The 12,786-nt window shown below is 40.5% G+C and overlaps 1 protein-coding gene across 1 annotated transcript in view; it reads right to left on the bottom strand.

The window, feature by feature from the left end:
- The window catches only part of dnah6 (dynein, axonemal, heavy chain 6), a 66,117-nt gene that overhangs the window by 24,933 nt on the left and 28,398 nt on the right, over positions 1–12,786 (bottom strand). Inside the window, exons 41-55 of the mRNA XM_050045187.1 lie at positions 11,955–12,098; positions 9,956–10,177; positions 9,649–9,796; positions 9,236–9,393; positions 7,909–8,040; positions 7,393–7,564; positions 5,451–5,597; positions 5,238–5,311; positions 4,989–5,143; positions 4,294–4,525; positions 4,034–4,186; positions 3,407–3,547; positions 2,536–2,778; positions 2,253–2,420; positions 1,810–2,045 (exon numbers count right to left, since the gene is read on the bottom strand). Of these exons, the coding sequence (XP_049901144.1) occupies positions 1,810–2,045; positions 2,253–2,420; positions 2,536–2,778; positions 3,407–3,547; positions 4,034–4,186; positions 4,294–4,525; positions 4,989–5,143; positions 5,238–5,311; positions 5,451–5,597; positions 7,393–7,564; positions 7,909–8,040; positions 9,236–9,393; positions 9,649–9,796; positions 9,956–10,177; positions 11,955–12,098 (2,525 nt within the window). The remainder of the gene's footprint in view (positions 1–1,809; positions 2,046–2,252; positions 2,421–2,535; positions 2,779–3,406; positions 3,548–4,033; positions 4,187–4,293; positions 4,526–4,988; positions 5,144–5,237; positions 5,312–5,450; positions 5,598–7,392; positions 7,565–7,908; positions 8,041–9,235; positions 9,394–9,648; positions 9,797–9,955; positions 10,178–11,954; positions 12,099–12,786) is intronic.

The following is a 12,786-nucleotide window of genomic DNA, read 5'->3' as shown; positions in this document are numbered from 1 at the left end:
TGTAAGTCATGATACTATAAATATAATGCACTCCACTTCAACATACCAGGTACATGCAACAATTACAAATCAAATACAACCAAGAACAAGCAGAAACAAAAGTCTAGAGTCTAATCTATCAACTGATTTATAACACATTCATATGCACTTAACTTGTCATAGTGCAAAGTCAGTGAGAGTTCAGCATAATGCTAGTGTGCCGCAGAGCCAAACAGGGGGTGTTGAAAAGGTGAAAGTAGATAGGATATTGGGAAGGATTGGATTTAGTGCAGCAATGCAGCAGATTAATAACTGGTGATATTTAAGGATTGACAAAGGGATGAGTGCTGAGTCATGAGATGGGAGGGTAATCCATCTGGATGCTGACTACAAAATATGTAGGATTAAAAAATATGCCAAAATCTTATATAGTTGGCAGAGTGACTGCAAAACAACAGAGAAGATTGTGATTATAATGATGATGATGATTTTTGGAATTCCTAAAATGATGGTGATTATGATTATGCTGAAGATATCACACATACCAAGATAACGAAGGTGGCTATAGTGATGACTGTGATTATAATGATGGATCATCATGATTAATGGGATGAAATCAGGATGCCTGATCAATCTTTTTTTGGGACACAGATGTAATAGTCGAATATTTTTCTCTTAGGTGTTCTTTCTTTTTTTGTAGTCATTAATCCTAGACTGACATTGGATTAGGTATCCATCCCCGCATTCTCTTTTTATCCCAAAGTGTTTTCAGATGAACATTTGCCAATGGCATTGGTGTGAACAAATGAAACACACATCATGTGAGATTAGCTATTAAAGTCTTTCATCCTTAAAGTCTGGTCTGTCTCCCGTGTTTTTATGATTTAATTAAGAAAACGCCCCATCAAATGGCATCTGCCATCCCCATCTGATGTATTTACTTCTTAAGAAAGTATTTCACTGTAGGAAAGATGGTCTTTTCATTAAACTAGGCTATTTATGCAGTAGAAAAAAAATAATTTGAAACTGTTGCTATATCATCAGAGAAAACAGAGAAGATGGGCTGTAGCATTCACTTTTGCTCAAGAGGTTGAAAACCTACAATTACCATAATGCACTTTGCCACATCGGACAAAAAGACGCTCCTGCTGATGTGTGACACAATGCAAGTTGGGCAGTGTTGGCTCATCCGAAAACATATGGGAGCCAGCTGCTAACAAACTATCTAGTATTACAGTTGATGGTAAGCTAAAATATGGTTCTAAAACATTTAAGGCAAGAAATAGGCAATGCAGTCGAGGAATATATTCATATTTGATCAGCACTGCCCAGTTTTACAGTTTAAACTCAGTATGTTCAACCTACATTTTCACAAGATAGAAAACAATATGGGGCACACTTCCTGTTCACAAACTCATATAGCAGCTAAACAGTGCATTAAAATATGTTTCTGAAGACATTTTAGGGGAGAAATAAGCAGTGCAGTAACATGATCTTTGTTTATGTTTGATAAACACAGCCTCATTTTACTGTTTGGTCCGAGGGAGAGGACCCAGCCAGCAAATTTTTGCTGACAAATGAGCAGGAAGATCTGGGTGCTGGCATGATGGAATTTACCACAGTCTATTTACACATACTGCCCAAATTGTTATGATATAAAGCTGGTTGAAAATGACTGTGTTAGGGTGTGACATAATTAATGAGAAGGGAGATTGTAACTACGGAATATCAGCTGGGAGGAGAAGATCACTTCTCTCGAAGATACCTGTCTAACAAAACATCTTTGAGGAGGAAAAGTTTTAGTTTTTAGAGGGAGAGAAGGACACTGACTTGCAGTTGAGCAGGATGCAGACAGCCTCCATGACCGTCATGACCAGGTCTGGGGGCTTGGTGAACACCTTGATCTCAGAAATGTCAGCCTTGTCGAGAGAATTAAGGGCCTGATTGGCGCCCTCCAGTGCTGGCAGAGCCTCATCCAGGTCCCTCTGGGCATCATCGGCTATGGCCTGGGTGTCTTCGGCTTTGACCTTGGCCAAAGCTTCATCCTCTGTCACTACTTTACGCACCTGGGGCAAGGATATTTTTGTATGATACATGCACATGCAATTCAGCCATGATATAAAGCTATCATGCCTTTTCAATATCTTCAAGGAAACAACAGACACACTTTTGGAAGTTCAGTGTTAATGCTGCCATATCTCTCTTTCTCTCTCACACACACACATACAAACAAACATACAAACAAACACACACACACACACACACACACACACCTCGTCAGCCTTCTCCTGGTCTACCGCCAGTTTCTCCATGAGGGCATCAACATCAATTGATTTTTGTTTCAACACTGGCTCCAGAGCAGACAGGTCCACTTTCATTTTGTCCACAAGCTCATTGGTCTCCAGCAGTTTGGTCAGACCGTTCTTCACACGATCCCTGGCCTACACATAAACCCACACATAAAGGTATAATGCATATTTCACATGCAAACATAATCTACAAAATAATGATAATTACTAATAACTGCAATTGGTGCATTTTGATGGTCAGACTTACAAGAACTAACTGCTGTCTCTTCTCCCCCAGCATGGACAGGTAGAGGTTGATGAGCTCCAGGTAGGAGGTAGGGGTGGTGTAGTATCGGCGTCTCAGCTCTGAGTAGAATCGCTCAGCCATGTCAGTGACACTTACATGTATCTCCACACACATGGCTGAGAAGCTCTGCTTCAGCTCCTCACTGCCAAAGTCCACATTCTGGAAGAAGGCCTCAGAAACAGAGAGCAGCGCCTCACGAGGCCACTGGGCATCAGGGGGTAAATGGGAAAGGAGAAAAGCAGCAAATGCAAGAATATACAGTTTTTATATAATGTTTTGTTTATTTGCACAGTGATTCAGCAGAACAGCAATAGAAAGTCATAATATTTTTACAAAATGCAATGATAAAGACATTCAGTAAAGATGCAAATTACAAGCTCCCCACAAATGAGTTTAAAAACAAAAATTCAATGTGCTAACTAAAGACATAAACATAAAAATAAGGACAGTAAGCCATAAACTACAATCCTGAACAAGAGCAGGTGATCAGAATAGTGGATGAGAGAGAGGACAGTTTTAAAACAATAAACATGCAATGAGATAAAAGAATGGGCTGGAAAATTATGTCAGTGTGGAGAAGAAATTAAATTTTAGATATAGCTGCCAGAGCCAGCAATACTTAATGTTAGACTGAGAGAAGCATGGTGCTGTAGACTGGTTTAAGATGGGGGAATGAAACATCCTAACAAACATGGAGATGATCCTCTTAGAATAATTGTATTCATATTCTCTTTATAAATAATAATCATCTTTAATTTTACAACCCGAAACCAAACTGAATCATAATGTGTGACTAGATATGGCCAGAACAATGGGAGTTATCTCAGCATACCTGTACAAACCAGTCAATAGTGCAGCAGTTAACCAGTGAAGGAAACATACGACACCGGGACCTGAAGGCATCACCCACAGGACTCATACACAGCACGATGTGCAGCTTCTCCCGTACACGAGAGATAAAGTACTGGAACACCTGAGGGCCACACACACACACACACACACATTGAGAGATTCCATACTTTCTGGAGGTTTGGTCTCAGCAGGCAGATAACATTAAAAGCTAATGTTTTCTTGCAGCTCGCTATGGGGCACTGACTTTAACTGTGTGCTCCTGCCCAGACTCTATGGCTACTTTGGCCCTTTGTGTGAAAAACTGTATGTGTGTTGTGCCTGAAATGTTATGCAAGATCTTAATTCTCATCTTTTGGCAACTGACAGCTTTTGATACTGACAATCTGTTGATTTTAACATCGTAAACATTCAGTGGGCACATCTGGCATTGCTGCAGAATGAATTATTCAAACCTCTCTGAAAAGACCCGTTGTGTTACTGTGCCGGGCCAAGAGACAATCTGGCAGATAGCCCATAACTTGCATATGTTGTAGATATGTACTGTGACGCATTTTCAATGCCTGAATGATGACTGTTTTCTACAGGAAGTGTTTGTGTCTGCGTGTACCTCATCCCTGTTCTCCTCACTGATTCCAGCCTCTTTGGCTTTGGGGCGGGTGGCAGCTAGTACTTGTTCCAGCTCATCTTTCTCAAAAAGGTTGGGCACCTCGCCAGAGTTTAGAATGTTGTTGATGTCCTCCAAAAACTCCTCCACCACAATCTAAAAAGAGAGAATGGACCTCTCTAATTATACTTGCAAAGAAAAAAAAAAGCAATTCGCAAGCATCCAAATATTGTTTTCATATCAGCCAGGTCCTTCCATTATACCTGAGTGTCCGTAAAGAGGAACACCATATCCTTGCCCTCCACTCCAGCCATCTTGTAGAGCCTTCTCAAGTCTTCATGGAAGCTGTCATAGTTGTAGCCTCGGCTCAGTTCAATTTCAAAACAGCGGTATCCACACATGTGGGATGCTAACCGAGTGAGTGACTGCTTGCCTGTGCCTCCCACCCCCACAAGCAGGGCATTGCCTCTTTCCTGGCGAATCATACGGGAAATTCTGGAAGATAAAAAAAAAGCATTGTCTTCATCTTTATACCAAAAATTGGGAAATGTTGTGACATATATAGGTCATGTTCACATGTACTGATATGCAGTGACACAACATTACTGATAAACATATAAGCAGAGTCCTGATGTACACTAACAGCATAATCATCGATAATCAAAGTGTATTTAAATGTGTTAATGACCTCATCAGCAGCAGCAACACGTATGTGCCATTTTATGCAATACATCTACGCTTTTTTCAAACACTAACTTGTAATTGCTCCACAGAACAGTTTATCAGGAGACAAACACTACTTAAGCATGTCAAGGTGTCTCTTGTGCAACTTCTTTCTTGGTGTAACTTTCATTTCACAGTTTACGCCACATACAGCTAGAATCCATTAACCACCAACTATGAAGTCACCTTACAAAAACATCTGTCAATTCAGCGGTGGAAGTTCGCATGTACACACCTGGAGACATGCTCGACAGCGTCCTGGAAGAAAATCAGCTTGGTCTCCTTGGAGAAGGTCATGTTGTAATCATCGAGGTAGTCCTGGAGAACAGCCTGAATCTTATCCATGTCTGTCAGATCCTCGTACAGACGATCTTCTTTGTCTGCACCCACCTACGGGGATTATTAGATAGAGATCAGAGTAAACACAGAAATCAAATGCTTTCTGAACTGATCAAGCATTCTCAATAAGCAGAGAGAATCTGACCTTGATGAAGTCCCCAAATATGATGGGCTGAGTCACAAAGTATGAGGGCTCCAAGTTAATGCTAAAATATTTGCCTGGCAGAAAGAGAGAGACGGTCAAGTGGGGGGCAGGTGGGTATTCTTCAACTGGGAAAGATGTCAAATAAGTGGAGAATGGGTGGAGTGACACTTCATAGTCACTATGCTTAGTAGTGAGTTGTCACTGAGTTCTTACTGGCCATCTCAGAGATGATGGTGTTGAAGTAGGTCTTGTCTTGGTTGTTGATGAGTCGATCATGGAACACTCGCTGACACTCATGGCAGAAGAGACGGAAGATTTGGTTCTTGTCTCTCACTTGACTCGGCTCACACTGCAGTATACCTGGACATCAAGAGAGGGGAAAGATATATCAGAAAGGAGAACTGCTCCACTTTTTTATTTTACATGCATATGCAAATTATGTAGGAACAGAAGGATGAAACAAAAAATAGAGCTGTAAAGAGGGAGCTAATAAATACATCTCAAAGAAAACAAAAGACAAAAAGCAAAACAACAGAAGCACAACAAAAAGGTAAGACACAGCTTGATTGGATAATGTGATTCAACAAAGTGAAAAACACTTACTGTGAGAGCCATTAGATACAAACAAGGACAAATGAAATGAAATGAAAATGAAAGTGCAAAATGGAGACATACTGTATTGTCACAGAGTGTCTACGGGTATCACACACATAAATTAAATGTTTTTTAAGACCTTTTAAAGATATTTTTAAATCAAATTTAAGACTAACTTTTGGACTTATCCTTTTCTTATTCAAGCACTGTAGGTAAGTATCAAAGTAAATAGTATATATGTGGTCGCATGCAGAGGTAGCTTTTATGTAGGAAGAAAATTATTAGAGTGAGTTAGGTAAATCTGCAAATTGCCAACAGGTAAGCGCTGGTATAGAGTAAAAAACAGTATTAGGTTTAGTAGATTAATAGAATTGTAACATCAGAAATGTGGACTAGACCCAACCTAAGAGAAATAATTAAAAGATTGACAAATTAAATTAGATGTTTGAGGCAATTAAGACCATACAAATTCAAATTTAAGACATTTTAAGGACATGCTGTCAAAATCTGTTTCTGCTGCTCACTTTGTGAAACTGCTTTACTTGTAGTTTATAAAGAAAGTATAACACACATAACTCTTGCAATTTTTCCCAATGCAAACAACCTAAAGCAGAGCCATATGAAGATGCTGCTGAGGAAGGAAAAACAAATCAGAATAAGACTTTGTTTCAAGAGAGAGAGGCACTGTGATGTCGGTGTTATAAGACAAGAGTGGGTGTCAGTTTTTTTTACACCTCATCAACAGTATGTACTGCTAAAGGGACTATGTTTTTGGGTAGTGCACTCTAGCTACATTGTACAAGTGGTGTACAGAAAGCAGCTGTACTGAAGAAGTCACTTCAACTCATCTTGGTGCTGTAATGATGCCTGTTGGGTAAAGACAGAGGGGGGGAAGGAGGCAGAGGGGGTGATGGTGCAGACGATTTGGGAGCACGAGGCTGAGAAAGAGCTTATAAATGTTGGTAATGTGGCTTGAAGAGATAAATCATAGCAGTGCCCCAAGCTGTGGAGGTACAAAGATTAAGATACCCTCTGTATCTGTCAGTCTTTTTCAGCAGAGCTTAAGTTTAGTTTGTGCTCCTCGTGGAAATATGAGGGTTGGATGTTTCACCCAAAAACCAACCCGATGTTCAAGTTAAATCCCAAGTGGCCAAACAAAAGGCAAAAAACTGGACATATCTCTATACAAGGTATTACAGACGATGCCTAAATCTCATCTGGCTGCATCCTTTTTCCTTAATGCCTTATTCCACTTCCTGTGTTTCAGGTGTATGTATGTTATGCTCTCATATTTGTGATTCTGTTTCTAAAACTCTGTAAAATACAAATCTGGCTAGACTGCTGGCTAGCTCAAGAGGCAAACTGGGAAGCTGCAAAAGGGAAGTCGATACAGCAAACGTGTATCTAAAACTGCCTGGCCTCTCAACTGGACTCAGGGCTGTTGAACATTAGCCGTTGTGATAACTGCAACTGTTCTTTGCAGAGCCCTGGGTGTCCAGTGAGTTTGATCTAAATGTGCATGTGTCTTTGTGTGCAAAGAGCGCCCGTGCACATGTCTCACCTTGGACGCACTTGGAGAGGTCCCGCAGATTGAAGACATAGTGGGACTTAGCTGGGGTGGGCAGCAGATCTACACTCAAGCGGTTGAAAATTTCCACAGCTGCATCCACAATCTGGCCAGCGCAGTCCTTCACTACCTGGGAAAACTCACTGAAGAAACCACTCAGGATGGCCTAGAGGAGGGTTGGGAGGGAAAGAGATTATAACAAGCATGAAAGATGGAATTATGTGCGATTAATGGTGGGGAGTGGGGTGAGATGAAGAAATGAGAGAGTGAGAGAGCAGATAGTATCAAGAGAAGTACATTTATTTATGATGAGATAAGTTTTTTCAAGATTAAATTTAGTTTGTAATTCTGAATGGGTTTTATAGCCGTCAACAAACATTATGTCTACGGAAAAGTAACTGTCTATCTGTGTTCAAGTGTGTGGCTTATCTTTGATCCATGTGACAACTCCTTCAGAGCCTTCATTCTTTGTGTACTGATGTGTAGGTCTGTGTATGTGTGTCTCCTCACTTTGAAGATCTGCTTGAGGCTGTGTTCTGACGGTGTGGGAAGACACAGCATGCTGAAGTGGCGGATGAAACGGGGGGTTACCGGATTGCGCCCTCCTCCTGGAGGAGCACACGCTGCGGCGATGGTCATTTCCTGGAGGGCAGGATGATAGGAGGACAAGTAGAAAGGAAAGAAGGTTTGCCAAACTTTAAAAAGAGAGGAAGGGCAAGAAAAGATGAACAACATGTTTCCGAACAGAAACTTCATCAAATATCTCCAGCTAGGGAACTGAAATGGGACTGGGATCCTGGTGGACCCAAATATATATATATGCTGTCTGCATATATTTGACCTTGTCTGTCTGTGGATTATCACACAAGATCCTGAATGTATTGCTTATGTTCAACTCCAACATCACATATATGCACCCTCTAATACACTTCATCATCACATGCAGTATCAGTTATGTGTGGTTGTATAGCAAAGGTTAATTGCAGGAAACTTTATATCAATGCAGAATGCAAATTTGGGTCCTCTGCATTAACAAAAACCCAGATGCAAACACACACAGGCAAACAAGATGAATGGGTTTCTTATATAAATGGACTTACTTCATTAAAAGAAAACAAATGAAGCTGATGCTGACTGTGTAAAAACAAAAACTGCAGAGCTATATCAACACTTTTCAACATAAAAGAAAACCAATTGACCATTAAAAAGGCACTCCCGGCATATCGGGAATTACGTTTGTTTGCCTTGTTACCCAGAGTTAGATGAGAACATCAATATACTTTACATTACATTGTGTTAAGTACAGCACCTAGATGGTTTAGACTTGCTTTGCATAAACACTGGAAACAGGAGGAAACAGTTAGGCAAATTTTATCTTAGTTGCCTCTACAACAACTCCAAAACTGACTTGTTTGTAGGATGTATATTCTGTGTTCAACATGTGTAGAAATAAAACAAGACTTGTGGCTTCGCGAGAAATAATTATAGATTGGAGCTAGTCCGGCCAGAAAAATATTTGAGCCCAGTAACTGGAGCACCTCGATAGTCCTAACCTCTTGGTTAAGATGATAGCTAACTCTATAAGATAGCAAACAAGCCTAGGTGCCAAAATGCGCAAATGTTCAAATTACTTAAACAACAGTTCTAACTGAACACTGAAGGAAGTGCTTACTCGTCTGTTTGTGGATTCATGACAAGGACAAAGGCATGTTATGGGATAAAAGTCATCTGCTGAACTCCAAGCAGCCAAAGTCAGATGTATTTACAAATGATGCACAACCATTACAGTCAAATGTGACGTTACAATGTAGCTCATCTTATCTGTATACGTTTATACCTGGATCTCCTTCCAGAAGAACTTGTCTCTGTCATAGAAGCCAGAAAAGTCCTGGAACTGACGCAGGAGCTCTATAGGAGGCTGAGAGCCATAACTGTCCAGTTTAGGCATATTCAGATCATCCACAAAGACCACTAACTTCTTGTTACTAGGAGCACCTACAGGGTGGGAGAGGGAAAAGGATGAGGAGAGAGGGAGGAAAAGGTTAACAGAACGGAAGATAGAAAGTCTGAAACTGTATGTGGATGGATTGAAAGAGCTAAATCGTGTAGGACGGCTGTTTGACCAGAAGGATGAATGGATGGCTAGAAGAAGATTAAAGGACAATAACAGCAATTTTGCATGTTGTAGCACAGAATTTCTACACTGCAGTATATGAATGGTTGTGTGGTGATGCCACTGCGAGCCAATACCAAGAATGTTTTTCCTCTTTTTCTCCAGTTTGGACTCAATAATCTCCTGCGTACGGGCGGAGGAGGTCTGAGCCGAGAAGTTGATGTAGACTGGGAGGTATCCTGCCTTTTCCTGGATACTGTTAAGAAGGCCACGAGCCACCACTGACTGTAAAAATTAAAGGACACAAGTTAGCAAATAACTGTCTGCATAGCACTGTAACTGGATTCTCTTGTTAAATTACTTCTATTAGGTCTGTGTGCTACAATTAAAAGTACAGTATATAACGGTGTTGCTGCTATTTCAACTGTATGAATTTATCTTTACCTTCCCCACTCCAGTGCCACCAGTGAAGAGAACAGAACGTCGGACAGATAGCAATATCTCCATCAGGTAGCCATAGCGGACAGTATCAGTGGTGGGAACCAGCATCTCAAAAAAGGGCTGCTCCCTGTTGTATTTAAATGAAGGGATTATCTTCTCCCATGGCTCCAGACGCTTTTGACTGAAGTTCATGTATACACTCCACAGTGTGCCATTCTTCGGGAGCTGCACAGCACAAAAAATACACACAAAAACAAAGCAAATGTAATGTAGTTCAATACAAGTGCCCACATTAGAGTGCCTGTTCATTACCTATAAAACCTTCTTAGAAATTAGGCATTAAAGAAACTCATTTTACTCTGTTGTTTGTTGTAGTCTCTGTTATGTGGCACTTTAGAAGTTTCCCTGTGGCATTTGAAGTAGCATTTCTCTGCTACATTTGTTTCCCTGAATCCTGCTGTTACTGATGTGTGTGTGTGTGTGTGTGTGTGTGTGTGTGTGTGTGTGTGTGTGTATGGGCACATGTGTGAAGAGTTTGCTTTCCCTCAAGCCTCACAGCTGGGACCTGGCTGCACTGGCTTCATCTCATGGTAAACACACAAAAATGTACACACATACAATTCTCAGATCCAAATAATATCAAAACTCCCAAATACACACACCACCACAAACACAACAACACCATCAGCTCCTTATGCGCAGACAGATGAACAGATGTGGAACATGTGGGATGTTCCAGATGATACACTGCAGCCTCCATGAACCTTTCACTTCTATGCTCACTCAGGTAAGTGAGCCATGTTCCTGCCCTACTGTGTTCTGCCTCTGTCAGTAAGGCGCTCCTTCAATCATCTGCTACATCTGCTAACCAAGACAAACCTCTTAAACAATTAAATTTCCATTTCCTGTTAGGCTGAAGGGCTTGTGATGTCAGTCCCCACTCTCCTTCATCTACGTCTCTGCACCTTCTTTCCAACTAAAAATGATCTCTGTTAACCAATTCATAATTCTGCATAGTTGGCAAGACTGAATAATGATATGCAATGGCCTTTTACAACCTTGGCACAAAGCTCACCATTTTATCAGATTTACCTTTCCAATATGTTCCCTGTGACCCTCTGAAGGTATTACAATATGGACGCTCTTCTTTTATGTATTCATTTCACATGAGTGACTGATATCATAGAGAATAATCCTCTTTCCTACTAGCTGCGCTCCAGCTAGATACATCCGGTGCCAAGAGTACTTTGATGTGATATAATGTGAGCAAACCTTCAGGCCTTTTCCCATATTTCATGCTAATACCAGCAAATGCGTTGGTAAATGGATTAGACTCTTTCTAACACAGATGAGGGATAAAAAAATGCCTTGAGTGGCAGAGAGGAGATTTACTAGCAGCACTGGATATGGGAGACTCAGTTATGACATTTCAATGATTCCCATACGTTGATGTATTTGTGGAAGCCCACCACAGTAACTACAACTTTATTACTTTAAGTGTGGGGAAAGCAAAATCAGGGATTTCTTCCTAAACACATTTAACATGTCAGAAAATACTTGTTGAAAATGTGAAAAGACTGGAAACTGTGTAGTACTGTTCTGTAGAGTTAAACCGTAAAACTGTATTTTACCATATCTGTGGATCGGAAGTCACTGCTGGATGACGCAATGGAGCCATCTTTAACATAACCCCTTCCCTTTCATAAGAAACAAAGTACTTTATTACCAGCAATTGAGTGCATACCATCAGTGTGTATAAATAACATAATCATATAAACACAAGCAAAATAGCCCTCACTGAGGTAATACTAAATATTAAACAGAACCTAATTCCGTAAGAAACACTACATTTTTGTCTTTATGTGTGTCAGTGTGTTATGAACGTATTTGGTGTCTGCAATTGCTACAATACAGTATAAAGCAAAAAGCTCTTCCATCCTGTCCATCTATTTGAATCTGTGTGTGTGTGTGTGTGTGTGTGTGTGTGTGTGCAGATATATACCTTGGCATTGCTGTTGTCTTCAAACTGCTCTCTGATGAAGGTGTCAAAAGCATCCCAGTGAGAACTGGTCAGGTTTCCACCTACTGCCCACAGGTAGCAAAATATGAAGGTCTGGCATAATATAGTGTTGAGATACTTGGAATCCTGACACCAACACAGACACACACAGAAAAAAAACAGGAGATGAAGAGGCTCAGTTAGTAAGTAATGGCGTGGTCCAGAATGAAGTACACACATAACCTCTATTGACTGCATGTATTTGTGGGGTCCTATTATCTATAAGGTACTGTTGTCATGCATGGTTTAAGAAGAGGTGCTGCCTTTGTCATATGACCATTCCCACACCAGCACGAATCTCTCTGATTACAGCACTGAGTTATTGTTCAAAAATATCTTCATTTGTACTACTTGCACAATTTATTTTTTTAACGTGCAATAATTGGTGCAATAATTCAACTGCCGCAATACTCAATGCCCATAATTGGACATACTTCTTATGTTAATTTTTATTTTTGTCTTTATTCTATTAATGTATATATTGTAGTAACCCTTAAAGCACAATACATTTTTTATATTCTGAATTAGGGTTGGGTACCGTTCATAATTGAACCGATACGGTACCGGTACCGGTATCTGGAATTCGGTACCCGTACCAAACGGTACCTTATTTCGGTACTTTTTAACCCTATGGGCCCTAGGCCTTTTTGGGGTATTTTTACTGCCTTTACTTTTAAGCTCATATCACAGTCATTATAAAGGCTACATACACATGCTATATCTTGTTTTTTCAGGACAATCTGGGCTAACCAGATTTGCCATCATTTCATGTTCT

This window comes from Epinephelus moara, chromosome 5, assembly GCF_006386435.1.
Source record: "Epinephelus moara isolate mb chromosome 5, YSFRI_EMoa_1.0, whole genome shotgun sequence".
Lineage (NCBI taxonomy): Eukaryota > Metazoa > Chordata > Actinopteri > Perciformes > Serranidae > Epinephelus > Epinephelus moara.
This window is presented reverse-complemented; position numbering and strand designations above follow the sequence as displayed.